General features: G+C 37.5%; 1 protein-coding gene across 1 annotated transcript; it reads left to right on the top strand.

The window, feature by feature from the left end:
• Positions 1-377: 377 nt before the first annotated feature.
• On the top strand, positions 378-21,416 carry TERB2 (telomere repeat binding bouquet formation protein 2). Its single transcript, XM_070581681.1, has 7 exons — positions 378-550; positions 673-754; positions 1,487-1,626; positions 3,978-4,039; positions 7,820-7,905; positions 12,642-12,730; positions 17,742-21,416. Exons 1-7 carry the CDS (start codon positions 448-450, stop codon positions 17,882-17,884), a joined length of 705 nt encoding a protein of 234 aa, XP_070437782.1. The 5' UTR covers positions 378-447; the 3' UTR covers positions 17,885-21,416.
• Positions 21,417-26,534: the final 5,118 nt, after the last annotated feature.

Genomic DNA, 26,534 nt, shown 5'->3' with positions numbered 1-26,534 from the left:
TTTGAGAAATCAGGAAATTTGAACACTGGTAATATTTGACTGTATTAAATTATTATTTTCTTAAGAGTGATACTGGTATTGTGGTTATGTTTTTTCAAAAGTCCTCATCTTTTAGAGAGTCCAACTGAAACACTTATAGATGAAATGATAAAATGAGTTTTGCTTCAAAATAATACTTGATGCTACAGAACGTGCGCCCATGCCCGTACAACACAGCACACTAACTTTGTTAATACTTAGGGTTTAAAATTTACAAGCATGACTGACCCTTCTCCGACGTATGGGGGGAAAAACTAAAAGGCCTCTCCACTCCCCCACAAGTCGGTCCACTCTGTGCGGTAGTAACCGGATCCCTCTTCCTCCTGCCTCAGGCTTTTCCCGCCCATTACCCTGAGAGCCAATCATCGAGCTCGGCTTCAGACCTGGGACCAATCAGCGATCTCTGCTATGGCCCCTCCCCCACGTCCATGGGTACAAGGCGGCGCCATGTTTCAAGGGCAGCGGGGTTGGTTCTGCGGCAGCGTCAGCCATGCCCTGAGGCAGTTCTGGGGTAGGAAGCTTGGTGGAAGCGGCGGGTGAGGTGGTGAGGTGGTGAGGGAAGCACCCCTCCTCCCTCTGGTGCCTTGGCCCCAGGGTACTCGCTAGTCTCATCCTGTGCTCTTGCCTCCACAGTGGCCGAAGGGGGGACCATCAGTGACCCGAGGGCCGCCGACTTCCTGTTCAGCTGTGATGCCTCCCACCCAGACACGCTGAGGTACCCGAAGGCCACCTTGCAGAGCATGCTGGGTCACCATGAGCCAAGAGTTGGAGATGGAAGTTGGAGTCCACTAATAAATATTGATGATAGGAAGGGACTGGAAACCAGCAAGTTTTCAGTCCTAGATTGGGGGGTGGGGGTAGGGGAGGGGGGTGTAACCTTTTTCCTCTCCTTTCTGCCATGATGGTATGGCCTCCCATCTGGTCCTCAAGTCTCTTCCTGAGTTCCAATCGTGTGTTTCCAGCTGTCTCTCCCACAACGCCACGTGGCGCCTTGTGGACGTGTGTTTAAACCCAATCCCCTGATTGCCTCTCCTACCTGCACCAGATCGTGTGTTCTCAAACTTCACGTCCTCGTAGTTTCTTTTGAATAGAACCCCTGCCAAACACCATGGATTGTACCCCTGTATGTTCTTCATAGTCACTGCCACTTAGTACACACCCTAATTACCTCTTGCCAGGGCTGTCACAGGACCTTTCTGAGAGATTACTCTGCCTCCAGTCTGTCCACCTGCCATCCCCCTTCACCTTGCTGTCCGATTTCATTTACAGCTGAGGTCTAATCACCACCCTGGCTGCCCCCCTCCCCGTCCCCATACTCCCCAGTCTCCTGATTACCTCACAGATAATTCTTTCTACTTCCCTTCATTTGTTCTTTTTTTTCTTTTTGAAAGGTTGAATACATTCCTGTTTGTTTCATAACCGAAAATATTTACTTTCTTTCTCCTAGAATATATCAGAGCCTTGATTACATAGAAGATAATGCCACAATTTTTCATGCCTACTATCTCTCTGCAGTCGCTAACGCTGAAATAAAGAACTCGGTGGCTTTAGGTCATTTCATTCTTCCTCCTGCGTGCCTGCAAAAAGGTTAGCAAAGATGGTTCGTGCAAGCTCTGTTAGAAAGCCAGATCCAGCTAGGTCACCAACTTTACTGATCTCTGTTCTCAGTCAGAGATTTTTTGTTTTTTTATCTTTTAATATAAGTGGAAAAGCATGGACTTTGGAACAGATTGTCGTAGGTGTATATTCTAGCTTCATTTGTTTATCCTGCCTTCACGCATTCACCGAGCTCCTGCTGTGTGCCAGGTTTCAACCCAGGTGCTGCAGATTCAGCGGTGAATATCACAGGTGCAGATCTTGCCCTCACAGTGCCCACTGGCTAGGATCCAACACTTACTAGTTTGGTGACCTTTTAGCAACTTCTTTCAAGTCGTTTTGAGGGTAAAATGAGATAATATATTAAGTAGTTTGACATGTGAGCATTCAGTAAATGTTCTTTGCTGGTTTTGGAATTCTTCATTATTTTTCCGAAAATTTTTTCTGATACAAGATTCATTACGATAATAAACCCATATATTTGTATTGTTCTTTATGCTTTTAAAAGTACTTTCACATTTATTATTTCAGTAACCCTGTGAAGTAAAGGGCAAGTAAATAAACTGCTTCTGAGATTGGTTGTTTTCGTTTTCGCTGCTTGGAAACACCCTTTCTTATCCTGTTCTGTTCAAATTCTACCTGTTTTTTATGGGCTAACTTTAAATATCCATTTTTGTAGGTCTTGCATTATTATCCAGTTCTTGATGTATATATCTTAATGTGTATGTGTCCATCCTTAGAAAGACAGATTGAAGCTCGTACAGTTCCCAGTGAGCAGATATTTTTTAAAAAACAAAAAAAACTTGAGAAAGATTTCTATACAAAAACTTTGGAAACCCCAAAGATTGGGTTCCTTCCATAGTTGATGTCCTAGTCAGACCTAGTTATAACTTATAACAGTAAACTGTTTTAAATGGTTATGCAAATAAATTAATGACTGCATAGGAGAATTGATTTATTAAAAAACTGTGCCAATCAGTGAATATCCACCTTCAAGGAGCTTATATTGTAGAATGACTGTCTGATCTGATTTTTTTTTTTTTTTTGGTGAGGAAGACTGGCCCTGAGCTAATATCTGTTGTCAGTCTTCCTCTTTTTGCTTGAAGAAGATTGTTGCTGAGCTAAAATCTGTGGCAATATTTCTCTATATTTTGTATGTGGGACGCCACCACAGCATGGCTTGATGAGCAGTTTGCACATCTGCACCCAGCGTATGGGCTGGTGAACTCTGGGCCACGAAAGCAGAGTGTTCGAACTTAACCACTAACCACCGGTCTCGCCTCCTATCTGATCTGATTTCAAGTGATCATTCCTATTCTGTCTTTGAGTTTAGTATCTCACATTAAAATGTATTTAAATTTTTAAAAAGTCTGTTTCAAATGAAAACATATTCCTTTTTAAAAATGAAAAGTGTACATTATTGTCCATCTAGACTAGTGTTATCTAGAAGTGTGAGACACAAATTAATTTTAATTAATTTTAATTAATTGCATATTAATTTTAAATTTTCTAGTAGCCACATTAAAAAGAATAAAAAGAAATAGGTGAAATTAATTTTAAGAATATATTTTAAGAATGAATATATTTTAAGAATAGGTTTATATAAATTATTATTTCAGTATATGACCAGCATAAAAATTATTGCAATATTTTACATTCTTTTTTTGATACTAAGTCTTTGAAATCCAGTGCTTATTTTATACTTGGAGCACATCTCAATTTGGACCAGCCACACATTTCAATATGGTACCTACATGTAGCTAGTCTAGGGGCTACTATATTGGACATCATAGGTCTAAAGAAATGTTACCTTCTTGTCCTTGAATGGGCTACTCTGGGGACTTTTGAGATCATTGAGCTAGGATGATGACATAGTCCTTTGACATGCTGGGCCTTAGAGAATTCCTTGAATGACCATGCCTACTAGACATGTTGCTCTTCCATGCTTCTTTTACAAGGTATATTATTAAATTCTTGAGAACCTCTACTCTACAAATTCAGGAATTTTATACCTTTTATTTTGACTGAACAATTGTCTTCTTTAGTAAAACTTGGCCTAAAGGCGCTGACATCTAATGAAGATATACATTCCAGCGAAAAAAGTTTACAACGATTCTCATAATGCATTGCAATCATCTGGGGAGTTTGTTAGCAATGCAAATTCCTGAGCTCCTCCCCAATAATCTGATTCAATAGGAATCTGCATTTTAAACAAGTATTTTAGTTGCTTTTGATGCAAGTGGAATAACACTGGCCTAGAAATTTCAGACTTCAAGCAAAACTCAGAAAATTCTACAGTTACTTTAAAAAAAATAGTATTGGATTTGTTTTTCTTACCACAGAAATAAGAAGAAAAATTGGTAGTTTTATTTGGGAACAAGACCAGCATTTTCTAATAGAAAAGGTAAGAGTAAATTAAGGTACTTTATTAGAATCCACAGTTTAAAAAATTTTTGAAAGCAATGTAATCTTAAAAATGTTTACTTGTGACATGTTAACACCAATGATCCAGATTAAGGAATTTAAAGGGCATGCTTTTATTGAACATCGTCTAGTTCAACATTGTTTTTACAATAGTACATGAGTAAAACTGAGATATTTTTGTATGAATAAAATTATTCACATAAAAAATTTGAACATTTGCTTCTGTCAGTGATATTAAGGGAGTAATAGGTGCACAGTATTTACCAGTTCTTTACTACCGGTGTAAGATTCTGATTAATTAATTCCTGTGTTATGCCATTTGTTAAATGTTTTGAATAACACCCCTTAACAAATGTATACAATACTGAAAACTGTTTTATAGCTTTTGCCATCCTGCCTCAAATTTCCCTATGCTTTTAACTTACTTCAAAATCTTTATGCATAGCCAAATTTAAGATAATTTGAACATCAAAAAGAATAATTAGGGGCTGGCCCCGTGGTGCAGTGGTTAAGCTCACACGTTCCCCTTCAGTGGGCCAGGGTCTGCCAGTTCAGATCCCCAGTGTGGACATGGCACCGCTTGACAAGCCATGCTGTGGCAGGCGTCCCACATATAAAGTAGAGGAAGATGGGCACAGATGTTAGCTCAGGGCCAGTCTTCCTCAGCAAAAAGAGGAGGCTTGGCAGCAGATGTTAGCTCAGGGCTAATCTTCCTCAAAAAAAAAAAAAAAAAAAAAGAAGAATGACAGTAATGGATTACAATACATTGAATTAAAAAGAATCAATGATTCCATAGTGATACTCCAAAAGTACAAAGAAAGAAGAAAAAGAACAGGAGGAAGGACGGGTGGAAAAAAGGTGGGAAGAAAGGAAGGCAGAAAGAAGGGATGGAAGGAAGGAAAAGTTGAGATAAGGGAAATTTTCCTTACAAAATAGCAACTAATAAATATAGAAAGGATGATAGAATAGAAAATCACCCTCCTACCATCCCCCATAAAATAATTGACTTAGGCAAGGATCATAATAGATATTAAAACCATGTTCTCAAATTATCACCCCACAGATTACTTACTAATTACCAGGGTAAGGAATGTACCTTTACAATGGAGAGATCTGGCAGACATCACCTTAACCAACTGATCAGATTTAGCATCACCAATACTAGAACAACTTGGTGTGATAAAATAAAAAGTACACAATATTATCTATGTAGTGTTCTTGTTCAAAATGCTTAACCTGAATCTAATTATAAGTAAACATTCAGACAATTCCAGAATATGTGACATAGCAAAAACAACTAATTGGCTTAGACTCTTTTAAATGATGTCATAAAAAACAAAAAGAAAGATTGTTCTAGATTAAGAGACATAACAACCAAATGTGATGTATAAACCTTGATTGGATCCTTGAGTTTTTAGAGTAAAATTTAAAAAAACATTTTGAGAACAATGAGGAAAATTTAAATATGTACTGTATATTAGGTGATATTAATGATAATTTTCTTAAGTGTGTAGTGGTATTATAAAGATAAAAGAATTTTTTTTAGAAAATGCCTGGTAAAGATTAAGGAGTGAAATCTCATAATATCTGCAAATATTTTTAAATGGTCCAGCAAAAATAAAAAGTGAGAAAGAGAGGGCATGCATAAGTGGTAAAAATATTAAGACTTTGTGAATCTAGGCAAAAGTTATATAGTACTTACTGTATTATTCTTTAACTTTTCGGTAAATTTGAAATTTTTCAAAATAAAAAGTTAGGGAGAAAATCTTTAAAATAGTCTAAAGCCAAGGAATTAACTTATACATTTTGTATTCCTCTCATTAATTTGTTTTTTTCTTCCCAAAGTATCATCTTCTGAAAATAATATTTCCTTTCGTATCTTTGGCTATGTTGTACCAAGGACCAAAATATCTAATCCTTGACTTGTCACACTGTTTCTAGGGACATGAGTGGTGATAGAATAGTTATTATTTAACAATAGTTATTGAATATATTGGAACTTTAGAGCTAAAAAGGTCCTTAAAGATCGTTAATTTAAGCATTCAGCTTTAGAAATGAGAAAACTGAGGTAAAGAGAGGGTGAAGACCTGTCTTAGTTCCCATAGCCAGCTATTAGCAAGGAGGAACCGAATTTTCTCAGCTCCAACCCAATCCAATGATTTTTCTATTAAAAAATTAGTGGAACATATCTGTATTGACTGTTGACTCTAGAAATTGTATGGTGATATGATAAAAGATTTTGTTAGTTCTTTCAAAATATTGATTAATATTGAATATTAGCCAATTATAATAATGTAACCAACGGTTATATACGTAGAAGGAACTTCATTGAATGGCAACAACAAGGGTAAATCTGGAAAGTAATTTGGGGAACATTATTATTGTTTGGAGTGGATTTGTGACCCAAATACAGAAATCTTTTAATGGCATATTAAGCAAATATATTATGTGATAGACACCAGTATCTGAGTCACTTTCACATAGTCTTTTGGAAAAGCTTAATATACATTTAGTTCTTTCATAAATCCATAGCTAAATACTCCACTTTAGTTTTGAAGGGGAAACGTAATTTCTTCAGCTTACTTTGTATTTTTGATTTGTAGCTCACAGGAAGCCTAGGAATCTTCAAGTCAAGAATTTTAAGAAAATTCAAATTAATAACATTTTTTTGGTATCCTCCTTTATTTATTTATTTATTTATTTTTTTAAAGATTTTATTTTTTCCTTTTTCTCCCCAGAGCCCCCCGGTACATAGTTGTGTATTCTTCGTTGTGGGTTCTTCTAGTTGTGGCATGTGGGACGCTGCCTCAGCATGGTCTGATGAGCAGTGCCATGTCCGCGCCCAGGATTCGAACCAATGAAACACTGGGCCGCCTGCAGCGGAGCGCGTGAACTTAACCACTCAGCCACGGGGCCAGCCCCAGTATCCTCCTTTTTTTAAAACTAAAAAGTAATATGACCACATGAGGGCAAATTTCAAAAATTGAAAAGAGAATCAAATCAGTCAAAGTTTTACTGTCTAGTATAACCACAGCTGATATTGTAAAAGTTCTGGTCTTTCTTTATCTCTAAAAATACATAGTATAATTTTGTGTGTGTGTACAAAATTGTGTTTTTCCCGCCAAACTAGAGTGAATGCACTAAGTATATGAATGTTTTTATGACTTTTGATATATATTGCCAATTTGCTGTTTTGCTTTTTTTAAAATTAAAGTCACATAGGTTTATAACATTATATAAATTTCAGGTGTACATCATTATACTTTGACTTCTGTATAGACTGCATCGTGTTCACCACCAAAAGTCTAGTGGCCATCCATCACTGTACACGTGGGCCCTTTACCTCTTTCACCCTCTCCCTATCCCTTTCCCCCCTGGAGAGGATGTGGAGAAAAAGGAATCTTTGTACACTGCTGATGGGAATGTAAATTGGTGGAGCCGTTATGGAAAACAGTATGGAGTTTCCTCAAAAAATTAAAAATAGAAATACCATATGACCAGCTCTTCCACTTCTGGATATTTATCCAAAGAACATGAAAATACTAATTTGAAAAGACACATGCACCCCTATGTTCATCACAGCATTATTCACAATAGCTAAGACATGGAAGCAACCAAAGTGCCCATCCACAGATGAATAGATAAAGAAGATGTGGTATATATATACATTGGAATGCTTTTTTGCCTTTTTAAAAAACATTATTGATTGAATTATTGGTGTGCTGATTTTTTAAAATGTGATTTCTTTTGCTATCCACAGCATGATGAAGTAACACCAAATGAAATAAAGGCCCTTGGAGAAAGCAGTAAACTAGCAACAGATCACGAAAAAGAATTATCCAAAAGGTATTGAATTTGTATACTTCGTTGATATTCAATTCAGTGTAGACATCTTTGAGTGCTGTGTGTTTATCTCATTTAATTTTTTTTTTTGAGGAAGATTAGCCCTGAGCTAACTACTGCCAACCCTCCTCTTTTTGCTGAGGAAGACTGACCCTGAGCTCACATCCATACCCATCTTCCTCCACTTTACACGTGGGACTGCTACCACGGCATGGCTTTTGCCAAGTGGTGCCATGTCCGCACCCAGGATCCGAACTGGTGAACCCCGGGCCGCCGAGAAGCTCAACGTGCAAACTTAACTGCAGCACCACCGGGCCAGCCCTTCATTTAATTTTCACAGTCTTCTTATGAGATTGATATTATCGTTATCACCATTGCCATTTTACAGAAAAAGAGATCTATGATTAGAGAGATTAAGTAATTTGGCCAAAGTCATAAAACTTTTATTAAGTGGAGAGAAGCAGGCTTTGAACTGGGTCTAATTCCAGAGCCCATGCATTTAACTACTATGCTAGACTATCCTTGCAGAAAAGAATAGAGAATATTATGTATATTATGATTAGTTACACTATTTTTAAAATATGTGAATTTTTAAATAAGGAAATATACTAAATATTAGCAGTAGTTTTATTAGGATTGGAAGATCTAAGTGATTTCCTCTTTTCCAAATTGTAATGTAGTTATTTTGGTTTAAGGAATTAAATTTAAAAAGACTTGCCATTTGTTAGGGCCAATCTATGAGAAGTCCCCTTGTTCCAGGCTTATTCATTGTCTAGTCATAAGTCTATATTTTCCAGTTCAGTAGTTTTCAAATATTCGTAGGGAGCATTAGTTATTCAAAAGTCTGGTATTTACTGCTGAAATAACAGTGATCAAATAGTGGGTGTTTTTCTTTGATATAAAAGTTAATGGGTTTAACTTATATAGTTTTTTCAATTTTTTTTTAAAGATTTTATTTTTTTCCTTTTTCTCCCCAAAGCCCCCCAGTACATAGTTGTGTATTCTTCTTTGTGGGTCTTTCTAGTTGTAGCATGTGGGATGCCGCCTCAGCGTGGTTTGATGAGCGGTGCCATGTCCACGCCCAGGATTCGAACCAAGGAAACACTGGGCCGCCTACAGCGGAGTGTGCGAACTTAACCACTCGGCCACGAGGCCAGCCCCCAGTTTTTTCAATTTTAAGTTTTTCTCCAAAAATTTTTTCTTATATCTTTTGTGAATACTATTTGGTTTGTTATGATTTGCTGTGAGTTATCTGATTTAACACAAAGTTGTGTATTTAATTATTTTAAGTTTAGTAAACCATTGCTTCATGGTCCTGTGACTTGTAGATATTCTACCACTTAAGTTTGAGAATCCATATTCTAGGTCTTTGGGGTCTCTATGTATAGCACTCCTTGGACCTTACTTGTTATGCTTTTTGAGATAAGAAAGTGGTAAGGAGAGGATGGAAAAAAAGAGAATGGAAGAGGTGAGACCATGAAGATATTCTTAAGGGATTAAAAGAGGAGAAAATGGTTATCTTAAGTGACCTTGAAGAGAAGACTTGGAAATAGAAAATAAAAAGTAACTTCCAGTGATTTACTTGACTAGAAAAGATAGCAGGTGTATAAACTCTTTAAGAAATGGTTGTTCTGCAAAACACAGAAGCCATAAAGGAAAAGATTAAGAAATATGACTACCAAAAATATTTTAAACTTGTACATGGCAATAAAAATACCACAAACCAAGTCAAAAGAAAAATATACACTGGGGAAAACATTTGACAAAGGTTAGTTTCATTAATATGCAAAGAAGGCATACAAATCTGGGGAAAATATATCCAATCCAATAACAACAAGAAAACTAGCCAAAAGATACAAATAGAGACCTTAGGTAGGTGTCTGCCTAGAGCTTTTTCTTTGTAGAACCACCAGAGGGTGCAGTGTGAACATAGATAAAATATGCTTTGACGCTCTCATGAAGCATTTATTTTGTTGGCATACTACTAGTGATATTGAACACTAAGAGGTGAACTAATTATTGAACACTTGCTAAACACAAGACACTTGTGAGCTAAGCAGTTTACAGTATTTCATTTGGTTTTCACACCTTTATGAGATAGATAATTACTACTAGCCCCATTTTTACAATTGAGAAAACAGCTTCAGAGAGCTAAATAATTCACCCAGTATTACTTAAGTAGTGAACCTGAATTTGAAACCAAGTCTAGCTGATCTAGAGTCCAAACTCTTAATCACTGCACTGTTTTCCCTTCCCAATATGTTCCCCAGTCTTCTTAAAATTGCGTGAATTTTTGTTTTTCTTGTTTTTAATTATTTTATTATAAATGTAATGCATGTAATTTGTTAAAATGGAAAATACAGAAAGAATAAAGAAAATTTAAATTATAAGCAACCCCACCACTCGGAGATAACCACCATCAACATTAATACCTTTCTTGCTAGTTTTATACAAATACACACATTAAATAAAGTTGAGGTTAGACCACATATATGGTCTGTCTCTTGATTTCCCATTTAGTATTCTCTAGGCAGTTCCCCATTTTGAAAAACTTTATTTGATATTTTAATTTGCAATGGCTGTATATGGTATTTCATCTTATTGTTTGTTTAACCAACTTCCTTTTAAAAAATATATTTTAATTGTTTACAATTGGTTACTCTTGTGGCACCTTCATAAAAATCTTTTTAAAAATAAATCTTTCTCTACTTTTTGATAATTTTCTTAATGTAAATTCTCAGATGTGGAATTTCCCTCTCTTTACCTCAGTTTTTTTCATTTCTAAAACTGAATGATTAAATTAATGATCTATTAAATTAGCACAAGACTTCTTAATAATACTAATTGATGAGGATGCGATGAGACCAACACTGGTGGTAGTTTAAATTTGTACTTTTGTGGGAAGCAACTAACAATAGGCATCATAGCCTTTAAAAATATTAATATTTTGCTTCTTTTAAGATTATTCCTAGATTTTTTTTTCATTCTATTATAAATTTGCCTCCTATTAGATCTAACACATGGCTGTTCAAGTGAGTTTTAGAATTATTTTTTTCTTAAGCTCTAAAATCCCTTTGAAATTTTATGGAGAATTGTGTTAAACTTAAATTTGAGAAGAATTGTTGTCTTTATAATTTCAAATATTCCTATACAGGAGAATGCTTTTTGTTTTTCTTTGTTTTTCTTTTCTATATCTCAGTAAAGTTTCCTATTTTTCTACATATAGAATCATAAATTTCTTGTTATGGTTATTACTAGATTTTTATGAGTTTTGTTGCTGTTTTGGATGGGATAATTTTTTCCATTTTATTTTTTTATTAGTTATTGCTGTTAAACAGGAAAGTTTTGATTTGGGGGTATTTATATTATATCTACTGACCTGGAATCTTTAAGATTCTAAGAATGTTTCAGTTGATTCTCTTGCTTTGCAGGGTACACTGTCATATAGTTTGTAATAATGAGAGTATTCCTTCTTCCTTTTCACTAGATATGTCTTCCATTTTTTTCTCTCCCCTCCCACAACTCTGTTGCTTGGCCAGAAATTTTAGAACCATGATAAGTAATAATAATGATAATGGATATCCTTGTTGAGTCCCTGATTTCTCTGGGAACACTATTTTGCTTTATTTGTAGGTTGTCATCCTAACTGAGCTATAGTTTCTTTTAGAAAAGCTTATATGAAATCTAATTTTTAGACAAATTGAAAATAAAGCCTTTACTATCACTCAGTATGACTTGAGACTTTTTGGAAAATAATAAATTTAAGGATGACCTCAATTTTTGATTATTGAACTTTTTATTTTCACATAATTGTATTATCTATTGGTTATACGTAGTCTAAATATAGTACACATTGTTATCTGGCACAAGTAGAAAATAGGATATTTTAGTTGAAAGCTGCTTATAGTTAATTGTACTATACAACCATATTCAGAATAATTTAACTTTTTTGTGTGTGTGTAACTTAGAAGTCACTTCAAAATCTTAGTGTAGGGGGCCGGCCCGGTGGCACAGCAGTTAAGCGCGCGCGTTCCGCTTCCGCAGCCCGGGGTTCGCTGATTCTGATCCCGGGTGCGGACATGGCACCGGTTGGCAAGCCATGCTATGGTAGGCGTCCCACATATAAAGTAGAGGAAGATGGGCACGGATGTTAGCTCAGGGCCAGTCTTCCTCAGTGAAAAGAGGAGGATTGGCAGCAGTTAGCTCAGGGCTAATCTTCCTCAAAAAAAAAAAAAAAAAAAAAAAATCTTAGTATACGTCATGGTTTTCCTAGACATCACTTTTTACTTATTTTGAAGTATGGAAGTACTAGTTAATAGAGTTCCAATTATTTGAACACTGAATAGCAGAAAATGCTGTGATCATTTAAAATAGAGTCTACTATGCTTTTCTTTTGGCATATTTAAGATTATATATGTATATACGTATTTTATCTAATTATAAAGTATTATTGAATTATTATGCTTTCAAGAATCTTGGGGAAAAGACCCAGGCCTCTATATACTCACTAGATATTTATTTTGTGAAGTGGCCAAGAAAAGCAAAAATATCTATACAGACCCTTGTAGTACTTATAAGCATGAAAGATGTTCACTCTTAACATTTTCACCCAATCAGACTAAAGTCTGATCAAAGAGCAATTAGATTACTATATATATTGCCTAGAATAATTTCTCATTTGTAAAACAACTCCAAAAAAACAAATAGAAATATGACTTTCTGTGTGTTTCATCTTACAGCACAGAAAAACGTTTTATAAGGACTCCAGTTGTAGAAAAGCAGATGTACTTCCCTCTTCAGAATTATCCAGTGAACAACATGGTAACAGGTAATTTAAAATAAAATTTAAAGTAAACCCAAGTAGGGAAGAAAAAAGGGAATATTTTGTGCAATAAAGCTGTTGTACTAGCCTAGCAAGTAGAGCCCCGTCTATTATATGTGCTAATAGAGGAGACATCTCACATTAAATAAATTAGTCTGCAGAATTGACCCAAAGATAGGCCCCACATTTTCTGTGTTAAAACGTTGGTCTATAGGTAGGGTCCCTGTTTATACAAGACAATCCCAGTTTATGCCTGTTGTCCTGGCTTCAGTTTTTACTCTCAGGTGGCCCAATTTGGAAGATAAATTATGTGGGTAACTCTAATCATGGTTCCCTTTGAGCATCTGATGCTTATTTGTTGAATCCTATGTTCATAGGCCCCTTTCCCTAAGCATACACACATACACACATAACATATGAATTTTACATATAATTTAAAGAGGCTCACATATGCCCAGAAGCCCATTCATGGATCACCCAAGTGTCCATGGTTTCCATACTTGGGGTTCCTAGTGCCCAACATAAAGAGAAGACAGCTAACTGAGGCTGACATTGAGAGGGTGGAACAAAGGGAACCAGCTGAAAAGTGGCCCCTGGGATTTGGATAGTGCTGAGCGAGGTGGATATTTGGATACTTTGATCTGGGTAATATTCATAAGGTCACAGATAATTTTAAAAATAGAGGTTTTTAAAAAATAGTTTTTAAAACACAGCAATTTAAGAAGCATAGGTTTTTGAAATTGCATTTAAAAAATAATTTGTATATTTATCATTTTCTCTTTACTTAGCAGTGTCAAAACTACCTCTTACAACTAGTCCACAAATTCCCAGATGTCTTCTCTCATGTTACTATCGCTTCTAACCATTCTGTCTCTCCATTTGTTTTACTATTTTTTTCTTATGTTCATTTGAGCAATATAAAATAGTCTTTAGAAAAGTACTTTTTTAAAAAGAACTTCCAATGTGTAGTTTGGAGCTGAGTCTTGAAGACATCAAAGAAAACTGCTACCCAGCTATCATAATAGAAAAGTCAATTCTGGGAATCTTAGGAGCAATTGTGGACTGCAAAAGACAATGAACTAAATAGAAATACTTAAATTCTAAGATTGGAAGCAGCTGGCTGCTGCCCAGATTTACCCCAAAGCCTAAACATTCAGATAAAATGTAGGTACCTTAAACCATGGTTATGGTATATCACTGGTATTGATTTTGCTCAGGCAACTCCATCAGGTACTAAATGTCTCATTTTCATTTGGACTTACCAAGTTTTTGATAACATATTGAAAAGATCAATGATAAATATTAAAATCAGCCATACAATAAAGACAAATGCTTAGATTTGGACATGTAACAATGCTGCTCTATGTTTCATTGCTGTCTGACTGTTAAAAAAAATGACAGTGTTATATAAACAAACTAAAAAGAACTGTAAAAATAATTAGTCGGAATTTTTAAAGTATAATTTTAACCTATGGTAATCTTTTGTTGATTTTATTGGTAGAACTAAAGTAAAATTTTCTGATTTCTTTATTTGCTTAACTGAATATTTTCTTTATCTTTCTACATTAAATTTTTAAATAGCACTTTCTTGGAAGAAAGCTTCATTTTTTAGAGATAATTCATTTGTCTTTAATTTTGATGTGAAGTGACAAGTACTTTGTTTTTTAATTTTAATTTAATTTTTTTTTTGAGGAAGACTAGCCCTAAGCTAACATCTGCCAATCCTCCTCTTTGTTTACCGAGGAAGACTGGCCCTGAGCTAACATCCGTGCCCATCTTCCTCTATTTTATATGTGGGACACCTACCGCAGTATGGCTTGCCAAGCAGTGCCATGTCTGCACCCGGGATCCAAACCAGCAAACTCCTGGCCACCGAAGCAGAAGGTGCACACTTAACCGCTGAGCCACTGGGCCGGCCCCTCGTTTTTTTATCATACCCATCTGCTTGTACGGGAAGGAGTAACTTCTTGCTGGGAAAATCAGCTTGTGTTAATCAAAAATGTAGTCATGACAGTTGTAATTTAGGCAGTGGTATCAATTTTTGTGACTACAACTTGACTCTTCCTCAAAATGGGCTGGGTTCAACTCAATGAATGTTAAATCTCTTAAAATAAAACTGATTGGTTGGTTTGTTGTAGAAAATACAAGTTGGAGCTATACCCTAGAACAGGGTTCCTCGGTCCTGGAATTATTGGCATTTTAGGCCAGATAATTCTTTGTTGGAGAGGGTGACTCTGGCCTCTGCCCACTAGATGCCAGTAGCATCCCATTTAGCCCTCCCACTTTGTGACAACCAAAAATATTTCCAGGTATTGCCAGATGTCCCATAAAATATCAAAGGATTTTTTTTTTTATCTGTTTTTCGCTTTTGGCTGGAATTAACTGCTCTCAGTCTGATGTTACTAGTAATCACCCATGATAAGAAGTTCTGATTGACAGGTACATGTGTGATTAATAAAAGAAAAAAATTACTACTGATTATAAATATCTTGCAGTCAAAAATTTCAAACCAAAAAGTTCTGGTAATTAAAAGTTTGGGAACCTATGATAGATACTGTATTAGTTATCTATTGCTGTGTAACAAATTTCTCCAAAACTTAGCAGGTTAAAACAATGAACGTTTACTATTTCGTAGTTTTTGAGGGCCAGGAATCCAGGAGCATGTTAATTGGATACTTCTGTCTCAGCATTCTTCATAGGTTGCATTCAGGTTGTCAGCAAGGCTGCAGTTATTTCAAGGCACAACTGGGACTGGAAAATCCATTTCAAAACTCATTCATGTGGTTGTTGACAGGCCTTGGGTCTTTGCTGGGTTTTGGCCAAAGGCTTCAAGTTCTCACCAATTGGGCCTCTCCATGAGGCCTGTTCACAACATGGTAGCTTGTTTTCGTCAGAGTGAGAAATGCAAGAGAGAAAAAGAGTGTGCCCAAGACAGAAGCCACTGTCTTTTTTATATCTACTCTCAGAAGTGACCATACTATGGCTTCTGCTATGTGCTATTGGTCAGCTAGACCAACACAAGTACAAAGTGGGAGGAGACTGCACCAATTTGTGAATACCGGGAGATAGGGATCACTCAGGGCTATCTGGGAGACTGGCTAGTACAGACATATACGGAATTGTTCCCCCAAGAATGCCCTTCCTAGGAACTCTCTTTTCTTCCTCCTAGTTCATCTGGATTACATGGGAACAATCATTTTCTGAAACATGAGCTTGCTCCTCATCCCCAACAGTTGCTTTGGGAGTGAACACCTGATTTGAGCTGGGCCACTCACAGCTCTTTCTGTGGATTTTTAGACATGGAATGCAGCAAGTTAAATCATTCTTATCCAGGGGACCATAGCCCTAAAACATGAAACTTAGGAGTTATCAGTGGCCATGTTTTCTAACCCTAAAGAAAGCCAACTTGCCTCAAGAGAGGAAAATGAAACTAACGTGCAGAGAAAAACTGGAGAACAGGGAGACGGCCATGAGAACGGGTTCTAGTTACTTCTGAGGCCCAGCAATATGTCTGCCTTCCTCACCTCTTGGTTGATACGGCACTGTCCTTCCAGTAAACTCCCCTTTTGTTTAAGCAGGTTTAAATTGGGAGTCTGTCAACTTCAGCCTGCAGTCCTAACTACTTCAAACTGCCACAATAATCCATTTCTGATGCATAAATGTCCTATCCTTCTTATACTTACAGGAATATTTTTATTAATGTAGTAATTATTATTTTTTTTTTTAAAGATTTTATTTTTTTCTTTTTCTCCCCAAAGCCCCCCAGTACATAGTTGTATATTCTTCGTTGTGGGTCCTTCTAGTTGTGGCATGTGGGACACTGCCTCAGCGTTGCTTGATGAGCAGTGCCATGTCCGTGCCCAGGATTCGAACCAACGAAACACTGGGCTGCCTGCAGCAGAGCACACGAACTTAACCACTTGGCCACAGGGCCAGCCCCTGTAGTAATTATTTTTAAAATTATTACCCTCACACATATCTTTAGAAACTTCACATAGTGTATATGTACAATTAACTAAAGATTAATATTTTTCTGCACTAGTTTATTTTACACAGAAACCTAGCCTTTAGGCAAAGATCATGAACCATATGGAGTATAGTAATAGTGCTTCAAGAGATTTTTCTGAAGTAAATGACTATAATTAAAATATCTTTAAAGATACTAATCAATTTTATATAATTAGATTCAGTTAATTTATTAACTGTCGATTTATTATCTATTATTAGAAACAATCAAACTATATCCATAGATGTCCTTTTGATGGTGGTTCTAAATTCAATCAGCCTTGAGTTCTACCAGAATTTTTTTCATATAATATTTACTTTCAAATTAGGTTTCAATTTTAGTATAAACCACAAACACATTACACATAAAATATAATCACTCAGATAAGCAATTGCTATCAAGGTAATATTGCTTAAAGTCATTGGGTCCTTGAGCTCTCCTCATTCTAGGTGTTCTTTCTGATACTCATATCTGTTTCAGATTATTAGTGAAATCAAAATTTCTCACACCCATAACCTTTGCTGACTAAGCAGCAATATTGACTTTCCCATTAATTTTTAATTAAAGAATGTTATCCCAGTGTTAGCAGTGCGGGAAAGTGTTGCCTACTCTACTAGGGAAGATGAGGTGTTGGTGCTGTTAGTAGCTTAGCTGGACAAATAATAGTTCTAAGTGATCACACTCTAAGTCAGGCACACTTACCAGTTATTTTGGTCCAGGTACTGTTATGTTCCATCCCTAACTTAGACATCACACTCTCAGTAGTCAAAGTGGCCAATCAAGTATCTGTGTTTTCAAAGGAGGTAGAAGGCTGGGGGGAGCGAAGAGGGGGAAGGAGGGTGTTCTCTGATGATTATCAAGTTTCAGAGAGAATCTTCTCACTGGTATTAGTTCTTATTTTTACTTCTTTTCTAAAAACATTCTTTAGAAATTTTAATTCTAATAAATCAAAGACACTGCAAAGTAGATAGTACTATAGGATTTCAAATATATATATTTTTTATTTTGTAGGTTATATATCAATTGATGCCATGAAGAAATTCCTTGGGGAGCTACATGACTTCATTCCTGGAAGCTCAGGATATTTGGCATACCATGTTCAAAATGAAATTAACATGTCTGCTATAAAAAACAAGTTGAAGAGAAAATGTTAAGTTAAATTGTCCTTATATCTGGGCATTTATTTTCTATTACCATAGGTTACAAAATATTACCAAAGGTGTGCATAATTTTAAATTCTCCTCTTTGGGACAGGGGGATGGGGAAATGGGGAAGAAGTCTTCTTTCTTTCTCAAAATGTGTCTTTAGGAAATTCAGAATCATTTTGGCTTTGTCTTTTGACATTTGAGCTGGACTTTTTCCCCAGCTTGTAACATTATGTCCACAAATTCTGAATGCACCGTTGTTATGGAGTAATTGTCATTGAAATATACTTCATAAGAAATCTCTCTCTTTCTCTCTCTGTCAGATGTTCTTTTTGCTTTGGCATTCTATTATATATTTTTTTCTAGGGTCAATGCTGTGAATGCTAAGTTTTATGATTCTGGTCATCTTATTTTGATTTTAAAAAGTTAGAGTGCTATAGTTGAGTTCTGAAGTACTGTTTCTGGCTTGAAAAATATGGAGTAACACAGTTTAATAATTCTGACTTCATATGTGGACAGTTTCTGATAATAAATATATCAGAAGTGATTATAAACAAGTGTTATATCATCTGAAATGAACTCGCAAGGCACCTTAGAATCTCAGTGCTGGGAAGAACCTTAGAAAACTAGTCCAAGCCGTTGATTGTTTCTAATGAGGAAATGAAGGCCTTGAGAGGGTATCTTGCCTAGGATGACTAATTCGGGGCTGAACCATGGCTGGAACACAACTTCTTGATTTTCCAGGCCACTGCTTCCCCACTCTCCCACATGGCATATGCTGTAGCCTGTGTCAGATATAATGGACAGCAGATCTGCAGGGGAGACCCAGAAACAAGCCAACCTGCTTGTCTTGTCTTTTAAATAAGTTGAAATAGTATTGAGATGTAGTGATTTCAAGAAGGTAACCTCTTATCTTTATTCATATGGTCATGCTATATAGAATCTGGTACGTTTATTGCATTTTGGAGATTTGTAAATTATATATTACTTGTGAAGATAACATCTTGTTAAAACTGTACTTTCTCCTTAGAAGTGCATGCCAGCTGTAGAATTATCTAAAGAAAATGCACTGTTTTTAGTGTTTGGATCATTTGGGTGTATGTGGGCCTTGGCCTTTCTCCCATGGCTCAAATTTCGTAATACAAAATTTTTAACAATAATCTCAGCATCAGCATTTGAAAGTTCTGTTTTTCCCATACGGTAACTTTTAACTTTTCCTTATTTATATTTATATTTGTATTTGTGCTTAAACTATCCTGAACTTGTAAATTAAAAAAAAAAAACCCTAAATGTTAATGATCTTTTCCTGAAATGTATTAAATATTATCTCTCCTGAACACTTTATCTTAGTTACATTCAGTTATTATGCCTCTTATATAGCAATCAAGCCTGTCTGTGGATCTTAAATTAATCGTTAAAAGGACTAAGTAAATGTACACCAAGTTGTGTACATTGAGATTTCTTGGGAGTGTTCAAGTATTTTTCTGATATATAGAGTATGCATGTGTTAACACAGTAAATAAAAAATACATCAAAACAAAAACGATTCTCAAACAAAAGGGATTATATCTTTAGGTATATATAAAAAGGCCAGATGTAATATTTATCCTTGAAATATTTCCAGAAGCAATAAAATCAGTTGATAACATAAGCCTTTCAGGAATTGGAAGCATATGAACAAATAAAATAGGCAAAGATAACTGTTTTGTTAAAAGGCTTTTGTCTTGATGGGAAGTGAAAAGCAGTATGATTTTACTTATTGCTCATTTAAGCTGTTTCTTTTTATTTGCTTTAGTGTAACTGACGGAAATTGCCTCTGGCCCTCATCTTATAAAAAACGTTCTCTCCACTTAAGAACTTTTGGTTATTTCTCTACCCTTTTGCAAAAAGGTCTCCTCTGGTGCTTTTTGCTATTAGGCATAATCATTCCTCATAATGTTTAATTTAGTGTTTAGTTCTTAGTTCATGTTATTTCTTTCATCCTTTGTGACCAGATTATTTTTCTTTCTAGCTTTTGGTAGGGTTTTATGTCATTAGATAAGTTTTGAGTCATCAGAAGAGTCTGCTAGTTATTTCTGAATGTCTGTTTCCCTTTCTCCCATGATGATAGAACCCCAAATTTCTATCTGGGCACATGCTACCTAGAATAAAGACTATTTTCTTAGTCTCAGTTGAAATTAAATATGGCTGTGTCACAACGTTTTGTTCAATGGATGCACAGCAGAAACGGCATCTAGGAACTTTTCTTAAAGACATCTGACATGTACCCTTTGTCCCCTTTTCTTTCCACTCCCTTTCTTTCTATTTCTTTCCTCCTGTTGCTTGGAATGGGGATGTGATAGCTACCATTTGAACCATAAGAGCAAGAGCTGTACCCTTAGGTTGACAAAGCAGGAGACTGAAAGGAGCTGTACCCTTAGGTTGACTGAAAGAGGGCATTGTGGAGATATCTGCCATCCTAGCCCTGGCTTGCCTGCCTCTAGACTTTTATGTGGACAGAGAAATAAACTTCTGTTTTGTTTAAGGCACTGTATTTTGGGTCTCTTACTGCCAAACTAATCATAAGTGAGGCTTAAGAACAGGCTACTGACCTTGTTCTATGGGTGAGAATTGTGTGGAAGATATTAGTCCTTTACATCTGTAAAGTATTGACAGATCTGTGGTCTTGAATTTATATAGGTGACCTTAGGGACATCACATGTCTATTAGATTTATAGCAGTTTTAGTAAAAAGTTCTTTCAAATGGAGTGTTTGGTTACACTATTACTTAGAAGTGTGAAAAACTGCAAATAAACTCAGTTTAATAAATAAAAAGAATGACACCTTAAATCATATTGCATCAATTTAATAGAATAGCCTTTTTTTCTTTTTAATGGCTTTATTAAAGTATAATCACATACCATACAATTGATTCATTTAATGGGTACAAGTCAATGGTTTTTCTTTTCTTTTCTTTTTTCTTTTCTGTTTTTTTTTTTTTTTTTTTGAGGAAGATTAGCCCCGAGCTAACATCTGCTGCCAATCCTCCTCTTTTTGCTGAGGAAGGCTGGCCCTGAGCTAACATCCATGCCCATCTTCCTCTATTTTATATGTGGGACGCCTGCCACAGCATGGCTTGCCAAGCAGTGCCATGTCCGCACCCGGGATTCAAACTAGTGGCTGCCACCGAAGCAGAACATGCAAACTTAACTGCTGTGCTACCAGGCTGGCCCCTCAATGGTTTTTAGTATAGTGACAGAGTTGTGCAACTGTCACTTCAATCTGATTTAGAACATTTTCATCATCCCCAAAAGAAATCCCTTGCCCATTAGCAGTGACTGCCCATGCCCCTCCCCTACACCCTTAGCCCTAGGCAAACGCTAATCTACTTTCTGTCTCTATAAATTTGCCCGTTCTGGATATTTTATATGAATGAAATCATATAACACATGGTCTTTTCTGACAAGCTTCTTTCACTCTGCATAATGTATTTAGAGTTTATCCATTTTATATCATGTATCAGTACTTGATTCCGTTTTTTTAAATAAATTTTTTTAAGAAATTTTATTGTGCTGTTTGAAATACTAGTTATCTTGGGGGTTTTTTTGTGTATGTGTGAGGAAGATTTTCCCTGAGCTAACAGCCATTGCCAATCTTCTTTTCTTTTTTTTTTTTTAACTCGAGGAAGATAAGCCCTGAGCCAACACCTGTGCCAGTCTTCCTCTATTTTTTGTATGTGGGATGCCTCCACAGCATGGCTGATGAGTGGGGCAGGTCCATGCCTGGGATATGGACCCATGAACCTAGGCTGCTGAAGTGAAGCATATGGAGCTTTATTCACTTAGCCATGGGGCTGCCCCCCCCCCTTTTTTTTTTTTGCTAAGGAAGATTCACGTCTGTGCCAATCTTCCTCTATTTTGTATGTGGGTCACCACCACACCATGGCTGACACAGCATGGTGTAGGTCTGTGCCCAGGATCCAACCCCACAAACCCAGGCTGCCGAAGTGGAGCATGCCAAACTTAACCACTATGCTACAGGGCCAGTCCTGACTTCATTCCTTTTTATTGCCAAGTAGTATTCCATTGTACAGACATACCACATTTTATTTGTCTATTCATCAATTGATGGACACTTGGGTTGTTTCCACTTTTTGGCTATTATGAATAATGCTGCTGTGATCATTTTGTGAACAAGTTTCATGTGGATGTATATTTTTGTTTCTCCTGGGTATATATCTAAGACTGGAATTACTGGGTCACATGGTAACTATGTTTAACACTTTGAGGAACAGCCAAACTGTTTTCCAAAGTAGCTCCATCATTTTTACATATCCACCAGTAATGTATAAGGGTTCTAATTTCTCCACATTCTCACCAACACTTGTTATTATCTGTCTTTTTGAATATAGCCATCCTAGTGAGTGTGAAGAGGCATCTCATTGTGGTTTTGATTTGCGTTTCCCTAATGACTACTGATGTTGAACGTTTTTTCACATGCTTTATTGGCTGTTTTTTATATCTTCTCTGGAGGAATGTCTATTGTAGGAGGAGGTCATTGAGAGGATGTGATTACTAGTTGACCTGTGAGCAAGACCTGGACAATCAGAGCCTCCTTATCCCCATTCCTGTCCTTGGAATGTGCATGCTGCCTGCTGTTCCCACAGTGGGAGCCGTCTTCAAGGACTCAGCCTTGAGAGAATGTGTTGTTGAGACCATCTGGATGGTATATGTGACTGAATCCACTTAAGGCCTCTACATAAACTTTTAAGATTCTCGTGGGTGGGTGTGGAGATCTTGTCTTGCAGCTACCTAACACAAGCCTCATATATAAGTTCCTTTGCTTGTTAAACCTGCCATCTACCAATCTGGAATGGTCTGCCTCTTTCTTTGGTCTCACCTTGCCCTCACCCCTCTAATGGGGTTTGTTCCTCTGACACCCTGTTGTGATTTTTTCCACCCTGCTCTTCTCTTTGGAGTCCATTTCATTTCGTTGTCCTAATTAGTCTTTTCACCACACCTCTTCTGTATTGTGTTTCTTCCTAATTTGTCAGATTTTTAAAAGCTGTTTCTTTCCCTCCTTCCATTCCCACCTATCCAAATCCTGTCCTACCTTCAAGCATCAACCTAAAGAACAAGTCTGCATGAAGCCTCTTTTGCAAGTCCCTGTTCTTGCCCTCCTCTCCACAGGACTCTTTATTCCACTTATAGCACTTAGGTTACTCGACCTAAAATTATAATTATTTGTGTATGCGTATCAAAAGCCCCCTATTAGATAGGTAGGGACTTGAGGGCAAGGATATTTCATGCTCATCTTTGCAGCAGACACAGCACCCAGCACAGTGCCTGGAACATGGGAGTTGTTCAGGAGGCATTTGTTGAATTGAAATCATGAGTATAAGACCCCCAGAGGATAAAGGCAAGTATTTTCCAGGCTGAGACTGACAGTGACCTCACTGGCTTCACCCTTTATCAGGAAATGGGTTGTATGGTGGTGCCCGATGAAACAAAAGCTTCCATAATACATGTTCATCAATCCTGTAAGAGTTGTCTCATTCATTTATTCAACAAACATTTATTGATGACTAAGAGCTAAACCTACAACAAAGAGAGATGACAGGGAGTAAGACAAATGCCGTTAAGGCATTAGTAATTTAGCTTGGGAGTGTGAAACATAAACATCTGACTGTAGGGCAAAGTTAAATAGGTGCTCTAATAAAATATAGACGAAATTCTCTGAGAGCGTTAGTCCTTGATTTCAGGAGGTGAAGGAAAAGGGAGATTGCAATAGATCAGGATGGTTCAGAGGAAGAGCATCTTTCTTTTTCTCAGTGAGCTCAACATCAGCATGACAACAAGGCCCTTGAACTTTCCTGGTCCACCTCTCAAATCCCTGCACCTGATGGGAAGGAGGAGGCAAGTCAAGTTACTCTAGCCCTGTGCTGTCTAAGACAGTAGCCATCAGCCAGATGTAGCTACTGGGCACTTAAAATGTGGCTAGTCTGAGTTGAGATGTGCATAAGTGTAAAATATGCACTGGATTATGAAGATTTAGTACAAAAGTAATTTTATATTGATTACATGTTAAACATAATATTTTGGATATATTGGTTTAAATAAAATATGTTTTTTTAAATAAAATATGTTTAAAGTTAATTTCACCTGTTTCCTTTTACTTTTTTAATGTGATAATTTAAAATTAGAGACGGGGCTTATATTATACTTCTGTTGGACAGTACTGTTCTACAGGTCGTTCCCCAGGTTCAGCGGGCCTCGAAAATTTGAAAGACACTTGAGGGAAACAGACGGGCTTTGATTCTGAACCAGGACCCAGGCCTGGTGGTATTTACCAGTGCTGACCTGGATCCAAACTCCCAGGGACTTCAGTCCTCACTTGGGTCTGGGCTGGGGCACAGTGAAGCCACAGATAGGAAACCTGGTTCTCTCCCTTCCGCATTTCCCTGTGACTCAGGCCATAGGGGCAAACGTGACAGTGAGTTGGTTTGTTTTCTGTTTCTTTCAAGCAGCTTCTGAATGGCAAAGATGCGAGGGGCCCATCTGGTGGAGTCTTCCATAATAAGAGCTGGGCTTTTTTTTCTTCTTTGAGGAAGATTAGCCCTGAGCTAACATCTGCCACCAATCCTCCTCTTTTTGCTGAGGAAGACTAGCCCTGAGCTAACATCCCTGCCCATCTTCCTCTACTTTATATGTGGGACACCTGCCACAGCATGGCTTGACAAGCAGTACATAGGTCCACACCTGGGATCCCAACTGGCAAACCCTGGGCTGCTGAATCGGAATGTGTGAACTTAACCACTGCACCACCAGGTTGGTCCCTAATAACAGCTAGGCTTTTGATCATTAATCAGTTAGTATACTGTTTGCCCAGGGGCACTTATTATATCAAATTGTTGACTGATCTTTAAGATGTTAAAGATCGCATGTATTACTAAAATAAAACCTGAGACTGTGAGAATAACAAAGCCTTGGTGGAGGAGCTCCAGCCCCTGATAATACAGTAAAGCTGCCCATCTTGGCATCTGGGTCCCCAACTACCCTACTCTACCTTACTGCCCTCACCCTTTGCTTCTGATCTCTCACAACCCACTGACTAATGCTCTTAGATTCTGCCCAACCACCAATACCCTTAATACTCTCTCTCCTCCATGCCATGACTCTTTTTTTTTCTCTTGAGGAGGATTAGCCCTGAGCTAGCTGCTGCCAATCCTCCTCTTTTTTGCTGAGGAAGACTGACCCTGAGCTAACATCCATGCCCATCTTCCTCTACTTTATACATGGGACACCTACCACAGCATGGCTTTTGCCAAGCGGTGCCATATCTGGACCGGCGAACTCCGGGCTGCCGAGAAGCAGAACCTGGGAACTTAACTGCTGCACACCAGGCCAGCCCCTACCATGACTCTTGATATTCTCTTTGCCAGGGATATTCTCCTGCCTCCCTTATGCCCCACTGTTTTAACACCCATTTAAAAAAGGAGATGGGGAGGGGGGCGGTCAGCCTGGTGGCGTAGTGGTTAAGTTCGCACGTTCCACTTCTCAGCAGCCCAGGGTTAGCTGGTTTGGATCCCAGGTGCGAACATGACACTGCTTTGGCACACCATGCTGTGGTAGGCATCCCACATATAAAGTAGAGGAAGATGGGCACAGATGTTGGCTCAGGGCCAATCTTCCTCACCAAAAAAAAAAAAAGCTGAACTCTTGGGCCAGCTCTGGTCAGTTTGGCATGCTCCACTTTGGCAGCCTGCGTTCAGTTCCCAGGTGTGGACCTACACCACTTGTCTGTTAGTGGTCATGCTGTGGTGGTGGCTCACATACCAAAAAAAAAAAAAACGAGGAAGATTGGCAGTGGATGTTAGCTCAGGGCCAATATTCCTCAGCAAAAAGAGGAGGGTTGGCAGTAGTTAGCTCAGGGCTAATCTGCCTCAAGAAAAAAAAAAAAGGAAAACATTACCTTTAGACCTTGTTATAAAAAGAAGTTAATCTCGTCACTTTGCTGTTTTCCTGCTTAACCTGAAGGTTAACTCGAGGGTCACAAGGATTTATGGGCTTGTTTCACAGAAGAAAGACAATGTTTTTAAGGATCACCAGATAACCAGCTCCTGGCTGCCATTGATGCCCAGAAGTCAGATTGCCCAGGGGCTTATTGGGAGTGAAAGAAACACAGATTACCCCTTTGTTTCTCCCAAACTCATCCTGCCACACCCCTTAGTTCTATAAAACTCCATGCTTTCTTCTCTTTTTAAGGCGGATTTGAGAAAACCCATGCTCCCACCTTCTTGTTTTGGCCAATTTGAATAAACCTTTCTCCGTCTCCAAGCACTGATGTCTCACTGTGTGGCTTACTGTGCATTGGGTGCACAAATGTGAGATTAAGAAGTTCAGTATCATTTCCTCTTTATGTTTTTTCAGATTCAGTTTCTGCCCCTAATTGCCTGATTCCCTTCTTATTTCCCATTTCAGGTTCTAGAGAGTAAGCTGCTGCTGCCCTACTTTTTAGACAGAACTTTTCTCCACTAAGCTGCATCATTAGTATCTGGTCAGCCTATGGAACTGTCTGACTTTGGGTATCAGATGTTCACACATGGTCCAATCAACTGTGAACCAACATGGCTGCCCAAGTTCCCTCTCATCAGGGGCTGTGAGCATGCCAGGCGCCATGA

The sequence above is a fragment of the Equus przewalskii genome, chromosome 1 (genome assembly GCF_037783145.1).
Source record: "Equus przewalskii isolate Varuska chromosome 1, EquPr2, whole genome shotgun sequence".
NCBI lineage: Eukaryota > Metazoa > Chordata > Mammalia > Perissodactyla > Equidae > Equus > Equus przewalskii.
The sequence above is the reverse complement of the archived record's forward strand: the minus strand, read 5'-3'. Positions and strand labels throughout refer to the sequence as shown.